We start from the raw sequence: 24566 nt of genomic DNA, 5'->3' as shown, positions 1-24566 counted from the left end.
AGCCAGTGACAAGTGGTGTTCCACAAGGGTCAGTGTTGGGACCACAACTTTTCACTTTATACATTATTAATGATCCAGCTGAAGGAACTGTGGGCATTCTAGGTAAATTTGCAGATGATACAAAGATAGGTGGAGGGACAGGTAGTACAGAGGAGGCAGGGAGGCTGCAGAAGGATTTGGACTAGTTCAGAGAGTGGGCAAAGAAGTGGCAGATGGAGTACAACGTGGGAAAATGTGAAGTCATGCACTTTGGTAAGAAGAATAGAGGCATAAACTATTTTCTAAATGGGGAGAAAATTCAGAATTCTGAAGTGCAAAGAGACTTGAGAGTTCTAGTTTAGGATTCTTGCAGGTTGAGTCAGTAGTTAGGAAGGCAAATGCTACTTTGGCATTTATTTTGAGAAGACTTGAATATAAAAGCAGGGATGTACTTCTGAGGCTTTATAGGCTCTGGTCAGGCCACGTTTAGAGTATTGTGTGCAGTTTTGGGCCCCATGTCTCAGAAATGATGTACTGGCCTTTGAGCGGGTTCAGAAGAGGTTCATGAAAATGGTCCCAGGATTGAAAAGTTTAACATATGAGGAATATTTGAGGACTCTGGGCCTATACTCGATGGAGTTTAGGAGGATGAGAGGTAACCTAATTGAATATAAAAGAATACTCAATGGTGTGGACAGAGTGGATGTTGGGAAGATGCTTCCATTGGTAGGAGAGACTGGGACCCGAGGGCACAGCTTTAGAGTAAAGGGAAGGCCTTTTAGGACAGAGATAAGGGAAAACTTCTTCAGCCAGAGTGTGGTGAATCTATTTAAGAATTCACTGCCACAGAAGGCTGTGGAGGCCAGGTCATTGAGTACATTTAAGATGAATATAGATACGTTCTTGATAATCGAGGGGATCTTGATGTGTTGGTGTAAAGTTGATGCACCGAATAGTCTCTGCTGCACTGTATTAATTTTATGATTTAGTGAAGATATAAAGATTACTAACAAAATTATGTAAATATATACCACACACACACACACACACACACACACACACACACACACATACAAATACTGTCAAATGTTATTTTGAATGTACCCTGGCCAAGTAACTGTTAAATTTATGAAACAGAATTAGTTATTGATTGTTCAAGTGTTGATCAGTAACTGAAGTCTCTTTGTACACCAGCTATTGGTACTGGGCTATCTTCCTCAATCTGTTATGGCTGGCTGAGTTGCCTTTGCTGGTGTCTGTGGTCACTGATTTGAAATTCTCCTCTAAGCGTCCTCCACTTGCAGTGATCATATCTTCCAGTAGGTTTTCAACTCAGGAATTTTGATAAGAGATGTTTCAGAGAAGAGAAAGAGAGAGCAAAGGTTGTTGCTCAGGGCACATTATCTCTCAGATAAACTGAATTCAGATCTGATAACTTTATTACAACCACAAATAGAACCATGTGACTTCTCTCTGCCATACTCAGAGAGTAGTAAGGGAATGGAACGCTTTGCCTGCAACGGTAGTAGATTCGCCAACTTTAGGTACATTTAAGTCGTCATTGGATGAGCATAGGGACGTACATGGAATAGTGTAGGTTAGATGGGCTTCAGATTGGTATGACAGGTCGGCACAACATCGAGGACCGAAGGGCCTGTACTGTGTTGTAATGTTCTATGTATTACAAACTCAGTGCCTCCAGTTGAGCGGGTTGTTTTCAATTTGCCTCAGGTCAGGTAAGGGTCCCATCCTCAGGCTTACTAGTCATAGCCAATGGTGGAACTAATAAAGTTTTGGTGGTGGTGACCTCCTGGAGAAATACTGACTGTTTACAGGAGGCAGATCCTTTCAGGAGCGGACTTGAGTTTCCTATAATTACACAGTAGGAAGGGAATGGGCAACCACCTCATGTAAACTTCTCTCTAGTCAGATTGATCAGGGAAATGGAAATTGGAAGGCTCTTACACACCGCTGAAGCACAAGACTTGAGACATGAAGAAATTAAGTGGGGAGCTGCACATAGTGATGCTCTGTCTATGTGTATCTAAGTGCCTGAAAGGGAAAGGTGTAGAAGGAAATGCTTGGAATTGGATGAAATAGGATGGGAGGGTGCCGTTGTGCATCAGAGACCAGATGGGTCATGTGGCAATTTTCTCTTGAATTTGTTAACTTACAGTTCCATGAATATTGGCAGGGATGTTGGGGGAACATACCTGAACAATGTGAACAAATCTTGAAATAGATTTCTGCACAGTCTCTCACGATCCAACCCTTTGGCAGGTGAAAGGAGTGAAACTTTCCACAAGCAGGCCTGGCTGCTCTGAAGAAGGTGACCCACAGGGGACACTTGGTCTAATGATGCATACAGTTGACCAAATCATCTTTATTTGCAAAAGTTTTCAAAATATTTCAGGTTACAATGACACACAAAATGAAATGAGTTAATTTATGTATAATGTTTTGAACATTGACGAGAGTCATGACTTTCACACTTGTGCAGACTGCCTTTGAAAGTTCTCCATCACTGAAGCAACCCATTACCCAAGGATGGGGGGACATTCTGTGTGTTCATCCATGGGACCTCCCACCACCTCTGTGTCTCTGGCATAAGCTCTACCTTTACATTATGAACTTCCAGAGTCCCTTTTCAGAATAAATTTGTCTCCTGCTGGGGGACAATCCCAGCAGCTCATCGTGAAACCTCAAGCCCTGGAAATTTGCAGTGAGCTCAGACCAAGAAGATCCCTGTCATTGCTTCGAGTTGACAGGCTGAGTGATTTCTTCAGGAATGCTGACACTCGCCAGTCTGGTCAGTGTGGAGACAGTATTTATAAACAAGTCTCCCATAAGGATGACATGAAGTAGGGGGGGAGCAAGTCATGGATCCTTTTATTCATTCACTGGATGAGGGCATTGCTGGCCAGGCAGCATTTATTGCCCATCCCTAATTGCCCAGAGGGCAGTAACAAGTCAACCACATTGCTGTGGGTCTGGAGTCACATGGAGGCCAGCCTTGTTAAGAATAGCAGTTTCCTTCCCTAAGGGATATTAATGAACTAGATAGGTTTTTCCTGAGAATCGTCAATGGATTCACTGTCAGCATTATTTTCTTAATTCCAGATATTTATTGAGTTCAAATTCCACCATCTGTCATGGTGGGATTTGAAACCAGGTCCCCAGGTTGTTATCTGGGTCTCTGGATTAACAGTCCAGCCATAACACTACTCAGTCATTGCCTCCCCCTGATCAGCTAAAGATGCGTCAGAGTGGATTAGTTGATCTGAAGGCCTGTTGGAGTGCTGTATGTAGCGGTTATGTCTTCAGCTGCCAAGGTACAAAGCTGTGGAACTCTCTTCCTAATCTCTAATCCTCCCTCCTCCTTTACTTCCTTTGAGAAACACCATAAAACCTACCTCTCACCTGTAATGACATCTCCTTTGGTAGCTTGCTGTCCCATTTGGGTGATAATTTTTCTATGAAGTATCAAGGGAGTGGTTCCTGTGTTAAAATGGCTATATAATTACAGATTGTCTTTATAGCTGCAAACAGCAAGAATCTGTACCTTGATGGGAGGCAAATGAGAGGCAACTCTGTAGGAGCAGCTAAGATATTAATGAAATAGTATCATAACTATGTCAGGAGAACAAGGCTTGTACAGATAGCAACCAGAAAGACAAAGCTAGGATTGTTGTTAGGAAGTTGGTTGTGGTGAGCATATAGTTACTGGATTGTCATATGTAGCCTAGCTATATGTGACTCCAGACCCACATCAAAGTAGTTGACTCTTAAATACTGTGTTCAGTTCTGGTCTCTCTGCTATAGGAGTGGTGTGGTGGCTCAGTGATTAGCACTGCTGCTGCACTGTGCCAGGGACCCAGGCTCCATTCCACCCTCAGGCAACTATCTGTGTGGGGTTTGCATGTTCTTCCTGTGTCTGCATGGGTTTCCTCCAAGTACTCTGGTTTTCTCCCACAGTCTGAAGATGTGCAGGTTAGGTGGATTAGCTGCGCTAAATTGCCTGTAGCGTCCAGGGGGGTGTGGGTTAGACAGATTAGGCATGAGAACTGCAGGATTACAGTGGAAAGGTAGGGGGAGTGGGTCTGAGTGAGATGATCTTCAGAGGGGTGGGTAGAAGGTTGGGCCGATTGGCCTGTTTCCACACTATAGGGATTCTATGAGGAAAGATATTGCTAAGCATGAAACAAATCAGAAAAGATCTCTGATGAAGGGTCTAGCCCTGAAACATCAGCTTTTGCGCTCCTGAAATGCTGCTTGGCCTGCTGTGTTCATCCAGCTCCACACTTTGTTATCCAGAAAAGATTTACAAGTATGTTGCCAGGGTTTGATCTGTAGGGAGAGGCTGACAAGCTGAATAGCTTGGGGCTATTTTCCCTGGAGTGTTGGAGGCTGAGGGTTGATCTAAGAGAAGTTCATAAAATCATGAGGGGCACGGATAAGATAAACAGACAAGGTCTTTTCCCCAGGGTAGGGAAGTCCAAAACTAGAGGGGCATAGGTTTAAGGTGAGAGGGGAAAGATTCAAAAGGGATCTAAGGGGCAAAGTTTATATACAGAGGGTGGTGTCTGTATGGAGTGAGCTGCCAAAGGAAGTGGTGGAGGCTGGTACAATTACATTTAAAAGTAATTTGGATGGGTGTATGAATAGGAAGGGTTTGGAGGGATATGGGCCAAATGCTGGGAAATGGGATTAGATTTGTTTAGGATATCTGGTTCGCACAGAGGAGTTGGACCGAAGGGTCTGTTTCTGTGCTGGATATCCCTATGACTCTAGAATCTGGGCAGAGTAGCAGAGACGGACAGCCTTTGAGCTGTTTAAGACAGAGTTGGACACTGTGAACAAGAAGAAAGTGTTGTACTTCTTGGAGAGACAAAATGAACTCTTTCAACTCAGAATCCCTAGTGTGTGAGAACAGGCCATTCAGCCCATCAAGTCCACACCACCCTTCTGAAGTCCATCCTACCCAGATCCATCCCTCAAAACACTTTATTTCCCATGTCTGATCCACCTAATTTACACACCCATAGGCATTATGGGCAATCTAGCCTGGCCAATCCACCTAACTTCAACATCTTTGGACTGTGGGGGGAAACCAGAGCAGATGCACACAGACATGGGCAGAATGTGCAAACTCCACACAGACAGTCACCCAAGGGTGGAATTGATCCAAGGTCCCTGATGCTGTGAGGCAGCAGTGCTAGCCACTGAGCCACCATGACACCTATTTTATTTAAAGAGGGCTACTTGTATTTATCTTGGTAATTGTGCTTACAAATGGTCTTCGGTTACATAGCAGTGGAATCGATCAGTTAGTAAATAATTTTAACCTGGAGAGATTGAACAGAGGAATCCTGATTCCTCAGTGTATCATTTGGTGGACATTCAGTAATTTGTGAGTGGGAGAGTGATGCTGTGGATGAAGTCCTCGTATTTCACAATCCCATTTGGGGGGATATTTGCTTCTTGCAGGAGGTCATCAACTGTAAAATCAAAGTACACAGTTTAGTGAAGCGTTTGTATTTTGTCATTTTAATGTCTGTTTCTTTGCTGTGGGAAAGACCTGTAACTAAGTTCACTCATTGAAAGTCCATGGTATTATCTGACCCCTCTACCCAACACATCTTCCCAATTCCTTTTCTTTTCCCAAAGATACTGACTCGTGTAGGAACTGAAGAACATAAAGAAACTGGATAAAGAGTAGGCCATTCAGCCCTCCAGCCAATTCTGCCATTCAGATCTTCTGTCTGAGTTCTACATTCCCATCCACTCTTCACTTACCACGATTTCCCTGAAAGACCCTCACGTCAGTCCCTCAACTTTTTATCCTGAGCCTGTGTCCCTAAATTCAATTCTCCAGCAAGAGGAAACAGCACCTTAGCTCTGATCCTGCCTGGCCTTTACTCTTTCACTGAGATAATCTCTTGTTCTTCTGAAGCTCAGTGAGTATAGGTCTGATTTTACATAGCTTCTTCTTTAAAACAATCCTCTCATCTGAAGGACCAATTGAATGAATGTGAAAGCAACCTGGCCTGGACTGACTAATCCTCTGATTTCTCATCCAAGCTCCTCTTATTTCCAGCGTGTAGAGGGAGAGATAGTGACAGTAGACTCCAGGCCTTTGTCAGACCTGCAACAGGAGGCATGAGGACAAGAGACAGTGTCAGCTTCAGCCTGGTGGCTGTACATACATCACTGGGACAGGAGATTGTGGGTTTGAGACTCAGGCACAGAATCCAGGCTTACGCTAAATGTAGGCCAGAGGGATATTGCTCTGCTGGAGGTGCCAACTGGTGGGGAGAGCAAATGAATCTACGTCTCCCCTCTTGTGTGAATGTGTAAAGATCCCACAGCACAATCAAAGAAGATGAAGGGGAGTTCTCTCCAGTGAGCCAGTTGATATCTATCCCTTAACTGATATTGCTGAATCAGTTTTCTGGTCTTTAATCGCTTGTTTGTGGGGTCTCGCCAGGCACAAATTGGTTGCTGCATTTCAAACAATAGTGAGTACAGTTCAGCAAGTACTTCGCCACCAGAAAAGTGTGTTATGATCCAGCTGCTGTCGTTACTGGACAAGACAGATGCCAGACTGAGATCTTGTTTGATAGATCATATTTTGTTTTTTGGCTTTAACAAGGTGATCTTTTGTTGAAACACACATGCGCAATGTTGTAGATTTGATTTTACCAGTAAAACAGAAGTTTATTATATAGAAGAAGTGAAGCTACAATAGAATAAACCAAACATTTATATATTAAACACATTAAAGATTTTGAAGCCCAGAAATATTATTAGCCCCTATAGCAGCTAGTTACCATTCTCATACCAGGAAAAAGACTCTTCTCTATCACATTCATAGGATTTAATGTAACTGTTATGTCAATTCTCCATAGGTGAGCTTGCAAGACTCCTCCTTGAGTCATTATACAGCTGAACTAGAATTTCTGAGCTTCACATAAGCCTTAATAGATTTAATTAAACACTTCTAATCTCAAGCTTTCTGATAATTCCTTACACTGAGGCAATCTACTTCTTAACAGTTCTAATCACACTCCTTTTTTCAGGCAAAACTGTTTGATAAATCTGGCTTCAACCAGGACCCCTGCTATCTGAGACCAAAAGATTTCTTCAAGCTACTGGTGTTCCCCTTAAGCTGAAGGAAAACCCCATTCCGAATCCTTCCAACTGAAGCCTAATGCACTACACTTTACTTTGATCACTTGTTAAAAAATTTCCCATGTAAACAAATTCTCATTAATCGTCAAAAACTACAATTCTGACACCTTTCTAAAAAATGGATTTGGAAAGGCTTTCAAGTTAATTATTAAATCCCCTGACTCACACAAACAGATCAAAACGGACATGACACTAGTGCAAAATCTGTTTGTCACAAGTGTATTTGAAAGGTACCATATAAATGTTTGTAGAGCGATTTTAAAAAGAGAGTTTGCACTGTTGTTTCTCACCTTCCTGGTTGGTCAGTTTCTCGCCAAGTTGGGTCAGCTTGGTCCTCAGCTCAGTGGCTGTAATGAAGCCTCGTTTTTGTTTATCTGTCATCAACATAGCTTCCAGAATGTCCTTTCGTGGATCCTCTTGCTGCCTCTGCTGGTGGATGATGGCAAGGAATGTTGAGAAATCCAGTTCACCATTTCTTTCTGGTTAAAGAAAAGGCAGTAGATTAATGCTGACCAGCTTCCTCTCCTCCTGACCTGGCTCTGTCATTGCAAACCCCGCACCCCTACCCCCCCCCCCCCCCCCCCCCCAAATTCCCAACACACACCCCTCTCCCTAACCCCACTAGTCAGTTCCATCTCCCTGCATGAGCCAGACATGCTGCTTGACATTCCCCTACTTCCTGGTCATGTCTCAGTCAAATTCAAACATATTCCTATAGTCTGGTGTCACAAATTCAACACAGTGATCCAACTTGGGTCCGACTAGTGGTTTTGTAACGGTTTAGCATAGCCAGCTTGCTTTTGTGGGTATGAACAAGAGAAAGCTGGAAAAACTCAAATAGTCTGGCAGTGGAAAACAGAGTTAACACTTCAGATCAATGATCTTCAACACAAACGTCTTGTGTTGGTGTTCTACAGCTTGAGTTTTAAAGCCAATGAACCGAGTTCCAGTCAACATTGCTTTGTGGGCTTTGTGAGCAACCTGCCCACTGGGGAATTAAATTAGGGGACAATTAATTAGGGTATGTGATGGCCCACTCGTTGTTAATCTAGAGACCCAGGTAATGTCCTGGGGACCCAGGTTCAAGTCCTGCCATGGCAGATGGTGGAATTTGAATTCAAGAATACGTCTGGAATTAAGTGACTAATGATGACCATGAGCCCATTGCTGATTGTTGGACAAACCCATCTGGTTCACTCATGTCCTTTAGGGAAGGAAACTGCCATCCTTACCTGGCCTGGCCCACATGTGACTCCAGACCCACAGCAATGTGGTTGAATCTGAACTGCCCTCTGGGCAATTAGGGATGGACAATAAATGCTGCCTGGCCAGTGACAAGTTCTTTCTGTGAATGCGTATGTTAAAAAGAAAAGCAACAAGAACAACTGCAAAATGCCAGTGGGCACCAGAAAGATCTTTGCTTTTGTCTGCAAATTTACACCCAATCCACACTGGTCCATTCCTAGTGAGGGCAGTGAGCTGGTGAGCCAACCTGACACTCTTCCCACTATTTTCCCAGCATCCCTTCACACCAGGAATCCTGCTTGAGTGTCAATGGACTAATCCACCATTGAGGCATCACATTGACTCAATTTCAAAGAGGTATTGGAACAGAAAACACAGGTTGATGTTTCACTGTTTCTTTTTTGCATTCTTTCATGAGATGTGGGGATGGTTGGCAGGGCCATTTATTGTCCATCCTCAATTGCCCCTGAGCCGCGTGGCTTGCTGGGCCATTTAAGATGTGGAGGCACCAGTGTTGGACCGGGGTGGACAATGTCAGAAGTCACATGTCACCAGGTTATAGTCCAACAGGTTTATTTAAAGTCACAAGCTTTCGTAGCACTGCCCCTTTATCAGGTCTAATCTTCTGTATGTGGTATAGTGTCTCTGCTTTACAATCATATTCTTCCAGAAATAAACCTCAGAGCTTTGTCGGCACTTTTCTCTGCTTTAATACAGAAGCACAGATTTGTTACATTTCATTGGCTTTCATTAGCAGGGGAATTGAGTTTAAGAGCTCTATAAAACCCTGGTTAGATCGCACTTAGAATATTGAGTTCAGTTCTGGTCACCTCATTATAGGAAAGATGTGGAAGCTTTAGAGAGGATACAGAGGAGATTTACCAGGATGCTGCCTGGACTGGAGGGCAGGTCTTATGAGGAATGGTTGAGGGAGCTAGGGTCTTTTTCACTGGAGCGAAGAAGGATGTGAGGTGACTTGATAGAGGTGTACAAGATGCTGAGAGTGACTGTACTATGTATAGATAGAGTATACTGTTCTATGTTATGTGTTCTATGTTCTAGAAGGAGGTCACTCAGCCCATTATGTCCAATTGGATCCATGAATAAACATCTCATTCAGTGCAACATAACAAAGTGTGAAGCTGGATGAACACAGCAGGCCAAGCAGCATCTCAGGAGCATAGTTCCCATTATCTCTGATCTCATTCAGTGCCACTCTTCTCCCCGTGACATTGCACATTCTGTTCCAATAAGTTTCTAATTCCCCTTCAAAAGCTTCAATTGAACCTTCTTCTACCACACCCTCAGGCTGCGCATTGCACAGCCCATCCACACACTGTGGGAAAATATTTCCTCAATCATTCTTGCTTCTTTTACTATTTATGTCAAATCTATGCCTTTTCATTCTTGACCCTTTCACAAGAGGAAATATTTTTTCCTGGTTTACTCTTGTCCAGACCCTTTAAGATTGAATCACTTTGGTCATATCTCCTCTCAGCCTTCTTTTTTCTGCAGAGAACAGACCCAGCTCCTCCGACCAATCCACAGAACTGAAGTTCCTCATCTCAGGAACCATTCTCATAAACCTTTTCTGCACTCTCTCCAAATCCTTGACATCATTCGTAATGTGCAGTGCCCAGAACCGGTCAGAAACACAGAATTATCATAATACAAGAAAAAACACATTCAGCCCCATCAGAAAATAGAATCACAATCAAACAACTGTTGAGTTTTGTTAAATTCTACTCAATAATCAATTTGTGAGGGTTTTCTTGAAGGAGTATATCTTTGCAGCTGCAACATGATCCAATAAGACAGGACCTTGTAGAGAAGATGTTTCAATGCTCTGAATAACCTAATTCTACATCGTAACAATCTTGTGATCCATATGTGGGGAAGACCAGAACTGGGAGATACTGAAGTGAGATAGTCACCAATAAATCCAATGGCAACTTCAGGAGAAACTTTTCCACAGAGAGTGCTTAGAATGGGCACAAGGAGTGATCAAGGTAAACTGTACAAATACTTTTAAGGGGATCTTAAATAAAGACATGAGGGAGAATGGAATAAAACATTATGTTGATAGAGTTAGGTGCAGAAGGGTTGGAGGAAAGTCAGAAGGAGCATCAATACCAGCACAAATGAGGTGGGCCAAATGGCCTGTTTATGAGCTGCGGATTTTAGGTGACAATTGCATTTACCTATTTTATGATGCAGCAGGTGTCTGTCTACCTCTCCTGGGGTCGGGCTGGTACCCAGGCACCGCATAACTGTGATCAGGTCTCCAGCAGATATCCTGCCTTTGCGTTTCTTGTCATACAGCGAGAAGCACTCTTTGAATTCTGAAGGAAACAGATCGGGCATGTCACAGAACACACTAACATGTCAGCTTCAATTGCTGCAAAATGTTGTCTGCATGAGAATTGTGCTCATTACTGCTGTAACAGCACAGTGTTATACTGTGCAACTTGTGTGTCACTCTGCTGCGAAGGTGAGCTCTGTTTAATGAGGCCTGCCTTTTTTAAAGCTTCAACCTCAGTTCACAGTAAATCCTGAGGTCATTTACAGCATAACTGCTGCAGCTAAGCAAATATTTACTGATTGAAAGGTTCATTTAGATTTGCAATTGCATCTCAGGTGAAGCCAGCATGAAATTATCAGATTCCTTTTACTTTTAAACAAATTACACCTCAGCAACTTTGTAATGTGACTTTTGTAAAGTATATCCTGGAGAAATCGAAGTCAATGGTTAGTAAAGGGAAGCTTTAATACCAGGTTCTGTGAATGAGTGTCACCCCTGACCTGTCCCCTTGGAGTGATTGTAATGAGATCAGTCAGCTAGACCTCACAGTATATGATTTCCCTGATTAGGGGTGTTAACCTGGTCCAATCAGGGAGCCTTGACTGACAGATATAAACAGGAGTGTTTCTGGCCCTCTTGTGGGACAGTGATCGTGCTCCTATCCCTGAACCAAGAGATTTGGGTTCAAGTCCCATCTGCTCCAGAGATGTGTAATTACATATCTGAACAGGGTGATTAGCAAAATAGGTTTCATTCGGAAAAAAAGGTATCAGAGATTCAGGAAAGGCAGTACAAGAGTAAAAGAATGTTTGCGTATAAATAAAGGGTGACTCAGTGGCAGGTAATGGCCACTGGAGTTAGTTCACCCTCCTCTCCTCGTCTATTATTTCCCCGTCTGTCCTCAACAGACACTGAGAAATCATGTCACCTTGCTCCCCAAACACTGAGGCCAGCTAAATCTATACAGATCAGGATCCAACTGGGCACCTCTCTGCAATCATATAGAACCTTCTTGTGTATTTGGGTGATGGGTGGCCTCTACGAAAGTTGGAAAGTTGCCATTCTTACTTTAACCTTAACCTCAATCCTTTTGACAATCCAGCCTTACAGCTGCTTGGCTGCTTCAAGTGAAAAGTGTTAAATAATAAATGACTTATTCTGACAGTTATCAAAGATGAACAGACCTGAACCTGATCAGGGACTGAACTAAACACTATCCCCCATTCAACCTGACTAAGTATCTTTGAAATTAATAGTTTCTGTTTCTGTGGATGTGTCTGTATGAAATACGATCAATGTATTATGTATCTCTTCGCCGTGTGTGCTGTTCTCTTTGTTTTATTCACCTTCTGACCGATGGGTTCTGCCTGTCATTTGGGCTTTAGTTCTAAACAGCCTTTGGGAATTTAGCTGCAGTTTAAGATTTTGGCATTTTGGGGCATCATCGCAGCCTATTTAGGGCTCAGCTCCTCCTACAGACTGTGCTTGTTACTGGAGGCTGGAACTCCTGTCTTTGACTTCTGGGTTTTAATCACTCCTGATAGTGGCCTTGCTTTCAGCTGCCTGAAGCCCTAAGCTCTGGGATTTCAGTCCTAAAATCTTTCCAACCTCAATACTTGTCTCTCTTCCTTTAAGATACAACATCCCTGATAACCAACCTGTTGTTTTACTATCTTAATGCTTCCTTTTAGATCACAGATCATACTGCATGATCATTCACCTGTGAATTCCTTTAAGGTGTTTTGCAATGCTTAAGGTGCAATGTAAATGCAATGTGTCATTGAGGTCCTAAATCAGTACAAATTATTTCAGAAACACTTTTTTTTTCTTTTCATGGGGATTGATTCCCACATTGTCAGGGATCAGGGTTATTACAGAAACAAACACAGAAACATGGAAGATAAGAACAGGAGAAGGCCATTTGGCCTTTCAAGCTTGCTCCGCCATTCAGCGTGATCATGGCTGATTGTCCAGCTCAATAACCTAATCCTGCTTTCTCCCATTAATCTTTGATCCCATTCACCCCAAGTGCTATATCTAATCGCCTCTTGAATACATTCAATGTTTTGGCATCAACTACTTTCTGTGGTAATTCCACAGGCTCACCACTCTATGGGTGAAGAAATGTCTCCTATAAACATGAAAAGAGCACATTGAGGCGAGTGAGACGAGGCAAGACGAGGTGAGTGAGATGAGGCGAGTGAGGCAAGGCGAGTGAGACGAGGCGAGGTGAGTGAGACGAGGCGAGGTGATGCGAGTTGAGGTGAGGTGAGACGAGGCGAGGTGGTGCGAGTTGAGGTGAGGTGATGCGAGTTGAGGTGAGGTGAGACGAGGTGAGATGATGCGAGGCGAGGCTAAGTGAGACGAGGTGAGGTGATGCGAGTTGAGGTGAGGTGAGACGAAGTGAGGTGAGGTGAGACGAGGTGAAGTGATGCGAGGTGAGGTGAGGTGAGGCGAGTTGAGGTGAGACGATGCGAGTTGAGGTGAGGTGATGCGAGTTGAGTTGAGGTGAGGTGAGGTGAGGTGAGACGAGGTGAGGCTAGGTGAGACGAGGTGAGGTGATGCGAGTTGAGGCGAGGTGATGCGAGTTGAGGTGAGGTGAGGTGAGGTGAGCTGAGACGAGGTGAGGCTAGGTGAGACGAGATGAAGTGATGCGAGGTGAGGTGAGGTGAGGCGAGTTGAGGTGAGACGAGGTGAGGTGAGACGATGCGAGTTGAGGTGAGGTGATGTGAGTTGAGGTGACAGACGAGGTGAGGTGATGCGAGTTGAGGTGAGGTGAGACGAGGTGAGGCGAGTTGAGGTGAAGTGATGCAAGTTGAGGTGAGGTGAGACGAGGTGAGGTTTGATGATGCGAGGCGAGGTGACAGCAGCCGGTGAACTCTTCCCCAGCTTCTCCCCTATTTTTGACATTCCACACACAGCAGCTCCTTGCAGCTCGCTCAGCAGGCTGAGTGTGAGCAGGACTGGGCACTGACACAAGGTGGAGATGGATGGCCAAGAAGAAGTTCAGAAAGTCCACCACTATCTCAGCCCCCTAACACGTTCACCCCTCTCTTCACCTTGAGTGCCCTTGCTTTGAGAGATGAGATTGGGGATTTTCGAGGAGTGTCAGGCAATGTCAAAGACACAGATGTGATTAAGTAAACATCAGCAGCAGATATTTGAGGCATTAATTGAAGTAATTTGCAAAAAGTCTATTTATTTAAGGGTTTAAGTTTTTGCAGAGGGTGAAGGGATACCCCTAATCCTCCCCGTTGACCCCTCCCTGAACCTCTCGCTGACTCACCACCTACTGACCCCTCCCCACTGATGTCTGTCCCCAGTGAATCCATCCACTGACCCCTCCCATTGAGTTCCCTCCTCAACCCCTCCTAATGACCCCTGCCCCCCGATTTGTACCCACTGATCCCCCTCTCTGACACCCTTCTGACCCTCCTCCCACTGACCCCTCCTTCTTTGATCCCTCTCCAATCCCTATCACTGACTCCCCCTCCCCAACGAACACCCTTCCCTGTTGAACCCCTCCCCACAGCTTTATCCACACATATTTCCCCTCAATATAGAATATGAATTTATGAAGGCAAGTCTAGCAAAGCAAAAGCAGCAGATACATGGGAAAGCCAGTCACCATCCTGTCGTGGAGATATGTCATCATTCCTTCAGTGTCAGCGGGTCAAAATCCTGGGGTTCCCTCCCTCAGGGCATTTTGGTCAACCCTACAGCACGTGAACTTCAGTTCAAGAAGGCAGCTCACCACCACCTTCTCAAGGGGACAATTAGGGACAGACAATAAATGCTAGCCCAGCCAATGTCACCCACGTTTTGCGAGGATAGTTTAAAAACACTAACCATCATCGGGTTTTCCAAGATCAGGTATTGAAGTGGATTCACCTAACCTGCAGGATCACTGAAATACTACAGTAAAGAACCCTTTGGCCCATCGTGTCTGTGTTGGATAAATCTGGTAGAGGGTGGCAGGGATAGGCTGATGGTTATAAACTGATAACCATGCCACCCCCTTGTTCCTCCCCTTCCAGCTGTAAGCAGCACGATGATACTGTTTACACCCTCTGCCCTCTTGCCTGTGCTGTCTGCCCTGTGGTCTGTAATTTGGGCATGGTGTGGAGGATGTGCGAAGTATGCAATTATTGGAATAATTGGCTCTCTCTGGGATGATGGCACCGAAAGGCAACTCACAGGTGGGGTCAGAGCCCAGAAACAGTTTGAAGAATTTAAACCAGAATGTTTTATCAAGCAAAAAGTTCTCCCTAAAGTATTGACACAGACAGTATCAGTTATGGAGCCCATTCTAGCCTTAGATTGATGTCCACACTCTGCAAAGCTCACAAGGGGAGGCAATGGCCTAATGGTATTACTGCTGGACTGTAAACCCAGAGACCCAGATAATGTTTTGAGAACCCGGGTTTGAATCCCACCATGGCAGATAGTGGAATTTGAATTCAATAAATATGTGGAATGAAAAGTCTAGGATGGCAATGAATCCATTGCTGATTGTCAGGGCAGAAAACTCATCTGGTTCACTAAAGGCCTTTGTGGAAGGAAACTGCCATCCTTACCTGGTCTGGCCTACATGTGACTGAAGAGCCATGGTAATGAATCTTAACTGCTCTCTGGGCAATTAGGGATGAGCAATAAATGCTGCCTGGCCAGTGTTGCCCTCATCCCATGAATGAATTAAAAAATTAAGGACTTCTAGCTCCTACAGTGGGGTAGAAAAACCAAAATGTAAATGATGAAGAGCGCAGGAAAATGATATGACAGCAGAAGAACTGTCATGATCTCACTAAATGGAGGAAGTGGACTTACAGCGCTGATAGCCTACTGTTTTGTTGGTTATTAAAAGAAACTGAGCCAATTGTAGCCTCACCATGGACAATGTAATACCCTCATTCCCTGCCCATACAACCTCACCTCAATCAGGGCAGCTTGCCCTCAGCAGTCAAGTTGCTGTTAGCCTCAGTACCATGTTATGCACTGGTTCATTGACTGTCATGGGGGAATGGGAATAGAGCAGGAAAGAGGAGATGGGGTAAATGGTAAATGGCCCAGAACAAGTAAGGGGCTGAATGGCCTTCTCCCGCACCTCTGAGGGCTTCAGTCATTAAACAGTGTCATTTAGTTACATTCTGAATAAACCTGATGGATATTGCTCCAAACTGATAACTAATAAGTAGACATTATTTTTCCCAACAGCTTCTGTTTTTCGGGCAGCTTTCAGATGATGATAGCTTCCTAAAGGCACATTACAGCGATTGACAAGAAGGAGGTGGTGGGACGGGGGTGGTTGACTCAGTTTCTCCAACTCTAGATGCTGCCAGACCAGTTGAGCTTCTCCAGTATTCCCTGAGTTGGTTTGTAAGGAGGCTGCTCACTGTATTTAAGGGGTTATGGAGAGAGAGGACAAGCTGCTTCACCGTAGTTCTGCATAGTGTTGATGCTGGGTACAATGTTGTTGGACCCTCTCATAAGGCTACATCTCTATTGGTTAGGCCCAGAAAAGCTGGCTCGGGTTCAGGAGCAGAAATACTATGGCAGTCACTAATGGAGACTAGCCGCAGTAACTTTCTCTGTTATGTTTATGGAAAGGTTGGGTGATTCTGCAAGGCTCCAGACTGACTACTAAAAGGTTAACACAGTGATGAAAGCCAATTCCTACCTGATACTCTGGTTGGAAAATTGCATAGAAAGGTTTGGTAAAGCAACCTACGTTAATACGGTAGATTTGCACAAGGGGTACTGGCAGGTTCCCCTGACTGTCTACACAAAGGAAACCTTCACTTTGTAACTCCAAACTGGTTACACCAATGTTGAGTCATGTCATTCAAACTGCAAAATGATCAAGACATCTTTCGAACGCTGATGAACTAAGTAGTAGCAGGAGTGTCTGATTGTGTATTGTATCCAGAGAGTGCAGACACACTTTTTGAAAGGCATTTAGAGAAACCTGGAGACCTCATTCAGAAATTATGGCCACTATAGTTTACAGTTATAGTTATAGGAAATATAGGAAATTATAGTTTTGTGTGAGACAAATCATGACGCACAAAATTGATTCAGTTTTTGACAAAATAACCAAAAACATTGATGAGAGCAGAATAATAAACATTGTTTATATGGACTTTAGTAAAGCCTTTGATAACCTTTTGAAAGGGTTTGGAGGGACAGGGGCTAAACTAATTAGTAAAGTTAGATCGCATGGGATTCAGAGCGAGCTCACCAATTGGATACAAAATTGGCTTGATGGTAGGAGACAGACCAATGGTGGAGAGAGATAATGGGAACTGCAGATGCTGAAGAATCCGAGTTAACAAAGTGTCGAGCTGGATGAACACAGCAGGCCAAGCAGCATCTTAGGAGCACAGCTCTTGTGCTCCTAAGATGCTGCTTGACCTGCTGTATTCATCCAGCTCCACACTTTGTTACCAATGGTGGAGAGTTACTTTTCGGACTGGAGGCCCGTGACCAGCAGTGTTCCACAGGCAGCAGTGCTGGTCCACTTTTGTTTGTCATTTATATAAACAATTTGGATTGGAATAAAGGAGGGATGGTTAGCAAGTTTGCAGAAGACACCAAAATTGGTGGTCAGCTAAGTGGTCAGTGAGGAAGGCTAACTAAGATTACAAAGTGTTAAGTGTTACACTCTGGTAAACAAACAAACTATACAATTAATGGTAGGGCCCTGGGTCCTGTTGTCAAACAGAGACCTAGAGGATCAGGTACATAATTCTTTGAAATTTTCAGCACAAGTAGACAGGGTGGTTAAGAAGGCATTTATCACACTTGCCTTCATTGCTCAGACCTTTGAGTATAGGAATTGGGACACCATGTTGAGGTTGTATAGGACTTTGGTAAGGGCTCTTCTGGACTACATATGCAGCGCTGGTCACCATGCTATAGGAAGGATATTATTAAATTGGTGGGGTTCAGAAAAGATTTGCCAGAATATTGCCATGAATGGAGGATTTGAGTTATAAATGTAGGCTGGGCAGGCTGGGACTTTTTTCATTCAAGTTAAGGTGTGACCTTGTAGATGCTTATAAAATCACGAGGGGCATAGTTAAAGTGAATAGCGAGGGTCTTTTCCCTAGGGTGGTGAGTTCAAAACTCGGGAGTATATTTTTTAAAGTGAGAGGAGAAAGATTTATAAAGGACATGAAGGGCAACTTTTTTTTACATAGACAGTGGTTACTGTGTGGAATGAAGTGCTAGAGAAAATGGTGGATGCAGTTACAACGACAACATTTATAATACATTTGGATAAGTACATGAATAAGAAGGGTTTGGGGGACAGGGGCCAAACACAGGCAAGTGGGACTAGTTTAGTTTTGGAACATGGTCGGCATGGATTAGTTGGACCAAAGGGTCAGTTTCCATGACTCTAAGGTCAATCTTGCAACAGCGTGTTTGCTAAGCCTCAAATGACCAATTTTGGACAATCAAGTAAGAGCCCTTCCCAGGGCTACAAAGGTAGAAACAATATCACAGTTCCCCATTCCCATGACAAAACTGGAAATCATACGGTTTTAGGGAATGTATGGGATCTGACAAAGATTTGTCTCAAATTTCAGCTCAGTACTGTACCTCCGATAGACCGATTAGATAGATCGGAAAAGCAGAAGGAGTGTGGCCTGAGTGACGTCAAACTGCTTTGGAAAGTGGAAGTCAATTTCAACAAACAAACTTGTGCTTGCAGCTCCAAATCCCAAGCTAGGATTGGAAGTAACTATCAATGTGAGTGACATTGGGGTAGGGGCTGTCCTTCTACAGGAGGAGGTATTTAAGAGAGAGAGAGAGAGAGAGAGAGAGTGTGATCAGGTACTTACCCGCAATAAGCTAACCCCACATCAGAAATAATATTCCACCTAGAAATGCAGGTGCATAGTTCCTTGAAAGTGGAGTTGCAGGTAGACTGGGCGATGAAGAAGGCTCTTTGGTATGCTTGCCTTCATTGGTCAGCACATTGAGTATAGGTTTTGAGGAAGGGTCACTGGACCCGAAACGTTAACTCTGTTTTCTCCTCCACAGATGCTGCCAGAACTGCTGAGCTTTTCCAGCAACTTTGTTTTTGTTGCATTGAATATAGGAGTTGGGACGTCATGCGGCTATAGAGGTCATTGGTGAGGCCGCTTTTAGAATACTGCATACAATTGCAGTCATTCTTTTATAAAAAGGATGTTGTTAAACTTGAGAGGGTGCAGAAAGGATTTACAAGGATAGAGGGTTTGAGTTACAGGGAGAGGTTGAGTAGGTTGGGGCTTTTTATCCTGGAGTGTTAGAGGATAAGGGGACATCATGGAGGTTTATAAAATCGTGAGGGGTGTGGATAGAGTAAATAGAATTTTTCCTAGGGTGGGGAAGTCTAAAACTAGAGGACATAGGTTTAAGGTAAGCGGGGAAAGATTTAAGAAGGACCTGAGGGGTAACTTCTTTTCTTGCAGTGGATGGTGCATCTATAGAATGAACTGCCAGACAAAGTGATGGAGACCGGTACAACTGCAACATTTAAAAGGTACCTAGATGGGTATATGAACAGGAAGGGTTTACAGGGAGATGGGCCAAATGCTTGCAAATGGGACTAGGTCAGATTGGGATGTCTGGTAGCCACTGATGAGTTGGACCAAAGGATCTGTGTCTGTGTTGTATGGCTCTGACTCTATAATTATGAGAAGGAAGCCTTCAGTTTAACAGTGACTGTCAAACACTTTGAAATCTATATCACAAAGTAGTATAGAGAGACCACAGGTTATGCTGACCACAAGCCAATCACTATTGTGGTAGGTTTACAATGCTATTCACTGGAGCTTGTTGCCCCAACATAAAAGTAAACCACCAGGAAACTGGATTGCAGAGCCCGTCCATAACCTTGAAAGACTCGATTTAGAACTGAAGAGGTAGAATTGACCGAGAGTAGTATTACAATGCAAGGGCACTTTTATACGACGGGACATAGCTTTAAATTGAGGGGTGATAGATATAGGACAGATGTCAGAGGTAGGTTCTTTACGCAGAGAGTAGTAAGGGCGTGGAATACCCTGCCTGCAACAGTAGTAGACTCGCCAAGTGTAAGGGCATTTGATTGGTCATTGGATAAACATATGGATAATAATGGAATAGTGTAGGTTAGATGGGCTTCGATTTGGTTTCACAGGTTGGCTCAACTTCGAGGGCCGAAGGGCCTGTACTGCGCTGTAGTGTTCTATGTTCTATGTTCTATGTACAGGAGTGAATGTGTCTTTTTTAATGTTACTTTCTATTTTTTTCCCTGCATTTTTGAAATGAGATGAGAATGAATTAGTCATTTTTCAAGGGAAATGTCATGACTGTGGATCATGAGACTGGTCACCCATGGATATAAAAAAACTTTTAATTATGTCCAGTTGCTGTTACAACATTTTTCTCAGGAGGACAGATTCAGACAAAAATGTAAATCAATCGACTACCTGCGGAGGATTTCTGAAATGTCACATCTGAAAGTAACAAAGTAGCTTCAAAGGGAGAAATATATTACCAACTGAACTGTATTCCCTTGTGACTACCTTAGACAATGAACACGATGGGTCTAATGTTAGTGATTGTGGCAATAAGTACCGTTGCATTTCCCCTTTCAAGAATATAGGGGGATTAAAGCAAGTCTCGCCCTGTTCTATATGTATCAATAGGCTGAAACTCTTATGTGTATGAATGGGTTGAGCTATTTGTGTGAACTGTTGTGGGTTTGAGAATTGGTGGAATGTGAAAGTCACAGTTGAAGAAGCATCCACTAGTCACCCCTGTATTTCAAGTAAAGGAAATCTCTCTTTGAGCACTGGAAACTAGTTAGCAAACCAGTTCAAAAGGAAATGGGACAAAAGAATTTTGGCCAACTGCAAAGCCAGGAAAGTCAAACTCAACTGCTCAATTCTCATTGTTCCACTATTTACTCCGCATGCATGACCGGTCTGTATTGCCTTAACTTCTACCTTTTATTGGACTCAATTCTTTTGTCATCACCTCAGGTTTAGAAACTAATAAACTTGCTAATTTGTTAATTCAAAAAAAGCCTAGTTAAACTGGCCCCTTTTCAAACCTGAAGTTCTTTTGTCTGGGAGAAAGGCCTTCATGAAGGAAGGGGTTCTTTCTTAAGTTCACCTTGTTGCATCCAACAGAGGGGACTGATAAATAAAATGGGGAGACAGTTTATTTGTCCTTACCTGGGACTTCTGACAATGTGGGACATCCATGTGGAACTGTAATAAATTAGGGAATCTCACCTGGGGACAGGTCACTATAATTTACAGGGCCTCAGAACTGGGGGCCAAAGATTAGAGGGATGTTTGAGGAGAGGAGATTGTCGCCATAGCAGGGGAACAGAGGTTAGGCACTAGGGACTCCAATAACCTTCAAGACATAAGTAAACAAACATACCATACCATATATAGACTCATACTCACCATGGATTTCATCTTGAGTGAAAAATTTAGCCTGTAATTGGAACAACAAAAGTTATTGCTTTGTGTTTCCACATGAAGAATTATTTTGAAAGCTCTGGGTTTCTCCTGTTGTATTTTTACCATTTTTTCTTTTGCTTCCTCCCTGTTTTCCTTCTCCCTTTAATGATGTGTTTGTCTCTCTAGTTGCAATCCAGTACAGCTTGCCCTAAACTCCATCTATCTGATTATAGGCTAAAGTCCACCAATCCACACTGAATAATGTTTGGTGGATGCAATAAATATCCTGGTCACTATGGTTACGGGATCAGGCTTCCCACAGGGTCAGATTCCAGCTACCAGCTGTTAATCTATCTTACAGGCATGCACACAACCACAGGAACATACACCCACAGGAACAAACACACTCAGGAACACACGCATACAGGAACATGCACACAGAAACACATGCATGCAGAACATTCACAGGAACAAACATACAGCGACATGACATAGTCACGCATACACAGGAATATAGACATACACGCACAGTGGTGACAGATACACATCCAGACATAAACAGGACTAAAGACACAAATGCGCACAAATTCACAGCAACGTAGACACACAGAGGAAGAAATACATACTTAACACACAGGAACAAGTAAACACATGCACAGAACACACAGATACACACATGCACATAGGAATAAGAAGACAGGAATAAATACTTATGTTCACACACAGGAACATACACACACAAACACACTCATACACCCCCACATGCCCACGTACACATATAGACACATGCACACATACACACACACATACATAATCTACCCAAACACATACCCTTACATATGTGTATACACACCTCAGTTTCAAACAAGGTTAAGTTTGTGTTTTCTCTGTTATCTTTAATCAGTTTTGTTTCCAGTTTTGCCCTTTTCTCCACACCTGTGGACCTTGTGGCTACAAATTCTAGACATGCCTCATCCACTAGTAACTAGTACTGAGCTACAATCTCAGGCATTAAATTCTGGAGTTTCCGCTGGAGCTGCTCCTGAACTGGATGGTGGATTGTAGTGAAATGTTTAAAATTATTTTTGTGTAACGGCAGCCGGGGACAGGCAGGCTCATTACTCCCTGGCAACGAGAGTTGCTAGGGACAGCTAAAGGGCCATTTAAATTATAACAGGTCAGCAAGTGAACGATCTCGTCACAGGACAGCTAACTATACAGGCTAAGAGACTTTTAAAAAAACACATACATTAAAAATATTTCTAACTTCTTTGTCCAACAAAATTTAAAAAAACGCATTTTTATAAAACCTTTTACAACCTCAGGCCATCTCACAGCTAAATGGTTTAATGCCCAATGAAGCAGTTTTGAAATGTAACTACTATTGTAATGTGGAAAGTGTGGCAGCAAACCTGCACACAGAGAGATCCCACAAACAGCAAACACTGGTTTTAATGATGTTGACAGGCAGACAAATATGGGTCAGGATACTGGGAGCACTCAACAAAAATAACCAAGGAACTGCGGATGCTGGAAATCAGAAATAAAAACAGATATTCCTGGAAAAACTCAGCAGGTCTGGCGGCATCTGTGACGAGAAAGCAGAGTTAAAGTTTTGGGTCCATTGACCATTTTTCAGATCTGATTATAGCGAGAAAAGGGTTGGTATATATGCTGAGGATGAGGTGGAGGATTACAGGAGTAAACGGTGGGTGGAGATGGAACCTAGAGAGGTGTTGGCCAGGGAACACGGTGGTGTGTTGAAATTACAGGCAACTGGAAGCTTAGGGTCATTTTTACAGACAGAATGTGGATGTTCTGAGAAGCGGTCACCTAGTCAATGCTCTGTTTCCCCAATGTAGGGGAGACCACATTGTGAGCAGCAAATGCAGCAGACTAGATTGAATGAAATGCAGGTGAAGTGTTGCTTCACCTGGAAGGTGTGTTTGGGCCCTTGGATACTGGGGGGGGGGGGGGAGGGGGAGGAGGTAAATGGGCAGGTGATACAGCTTTTGAAATTTCAGGGGAAGGTGCTGTAGGGTTGTTGGGAGCAGGTGTTGGGAGTGGAGGAAGAGTGGACCAAGGAGTCCTGAAGGGAATGGCCCTTACACAAGGCGGGTCAAGGGAGGGGAGGGGAATATGTGTCTGGTGGTGCCATCCTGCAGAAAATGGTGACTAATGATCCCTTTGATGTGGATGTTTGTTCCCTGACTAACATCTCTGTCTCTGGCTTGTTGCGGTGCTCCAGCGAAGCTCAGCACAAGCTGGAAGAACACCTCATTTTCCACTCAGAACCCTGCAGCCCTCTGGACTCAGTATTGAGATCAACAATTTGAGGTCTTGAGCACCTTTCCCCATGTTTTCCCTCAGCCCCATATACCAGGCCTTGTCATCACATGGGCTGCTACCATTCTCAGTCACTAATGGTTCCCCTCAGCAAGTAACCATTCTCCCAGGCTGACCTTTAACCTTTAAGTTTGTCCGCCCAGCTGTTTCTCTCTCTCACTGGGGTCCCCCTGCCCCCACTTCTTCAGCGTATTTATCAACCTTTCCCGAGCTACAATCAGTTCTGAATTAGGCTCACTGGACCTGAAACATTGACTCCGCTTCCTCTCCACAGACGCTACCAGACTTGTTGCATTTCTCCAGCAATTTCCATTTTTGTTTGAGTGCTGGGAGCTCTGTCCTGCTCTCCTTTCAATTTAGCCGTGGGATCCTTCTTACCCACCTGAGATCCCAACTGGAGCCTTGGTTTAATGTCTCACCCAAAACACGGCATCTCCAACAGTGCAGCATCCCCTTACTGGTGCACAGTGGGGGTGTCAGGTTAGTTCACGTGCCTAATCTTTGGAGTTGAATTTATACCCTTCTTGCCCCTTGGGCTTCCTGGTCAAGTAGTGCTGAGGTCTGTTGCTACAATATAATCGGTTCTACTATAATGCATGTTTCAATGCGAATTGGCTTTGACGTAATTGAAGAATTTAGACCACTATTTGCAGAATTCAAACTTTCCTTACCTTTATTGGCTACAATGTGATTCCGACCCAATTTGTTTAAATGGCTCTGCTATTGCACAATATTCTTATAACTCAAGGTCACAGCTATCGCGTTATATCAGAACCGACTGTAATGACCAATGACCACCTCCACCCCTATTGTCCCCTCCCACCCACAGAAACATAGAAACTAGGAGCAGGAAGAGGCTATTCAGCCCTTTGAACCTGCTCCACTGTTTATCGTGATCATGGCTGATCAGTAACTCAGTGCCCTGTTCCCCCTTTTCTTCTGACCTTTTCATAGAATCCCTACAGTGTGGAAACAGGTCTCCCGGCCCAACAAGTACACACTGGCCCTCAGAGCATCCCATGCAGGCCTATCCTCCAATAACCCACCTAACTTAC

General features: G+C 43.8%; 1 protein-coding gene across 2 annotated transcripts; it reads right to left on the bottom strand.

The window, feature by feature from the left end:
* Nucleotides 1–2342: 2342 nt before the first annotated feature.
* Nucleotides 2343–21428, bottom strand: LOC125467308 (calmodulin-like protein 4). Of its 2 annotated transcripts, XM_048562977.2 has the most exons (5): nucleotides 21289–21416; nucleotides 21169–21199; nucleotides 10617–10757; nucleotides 7461–7649; nucleotides 2343–5477 (listed from the first exon to the last, which is right to left on the bottom strand). In XM_048562977.2, the coding sequence occupies exons 1-5, from the start codon at nucleotides 21289–21291 to the stop codon at nucleotides 5380–5382; spliced, it is 462 nt and encodes a 153-aa protein (XP_048418934.1). In that variant the 5' UTR covers nucleotides 21292–21416; the 3' UTR covers nucleotides 2343–5379. The 2 variants fall into 2 exon arrangements, with proteins under 2 accessions (XP_048418934.1, XP_048418935.1); XM_048562978.2 differs by lacking the exon at nucleotides 10617–10757 and having other exon boundaries at nucleotides 21289–21428.
* Nucleotides 21429–24566: the final 3138 nt, after the last annotated feature.

The sequence above is a fragment of the Stegostoma tigrinum genome, chromosome 33, assembly GCF_030684315.1.
Source record: "Stegostoma tigrinum isolate sSteTig4 chromosome 33, sSteTig4.hap1, whole genome shotgun sequence".
Classification (NCBI taxonomy): domain Eukaryota; kingdom Metazoa; phylum Chordata; class Chondrichthyes; order Orectolobiformes; family Stegostomatidae; genus Stegostoma; species Stegostoma tigrinum.
This window is presented reverse-complemented; position numbering and strand designations above follow the sequence as displayed.

What these genes read in the sequence shown, in the direction of transcription:
- LOC125467308 (XM_048562977.2), bottom strand. An exon ending in CACTCAAGATGAAATCCATG is followed by an intron (nt 10,758 to 21,168) that starts GTGAGTATGAGT and finishes TGTTTCCTTCAG; the next exon opens with AATTCAAAGAGTGCTTCTCG. An exon ending in CCTGCTGCATCATAAAATAG is followed by an intron (nt 7,650 to 10,616) that starts GTAAATGCAATT and finishes TTCTTTAACCAG; the next exon opens with AAAGAAATGGTGAACTGGAT.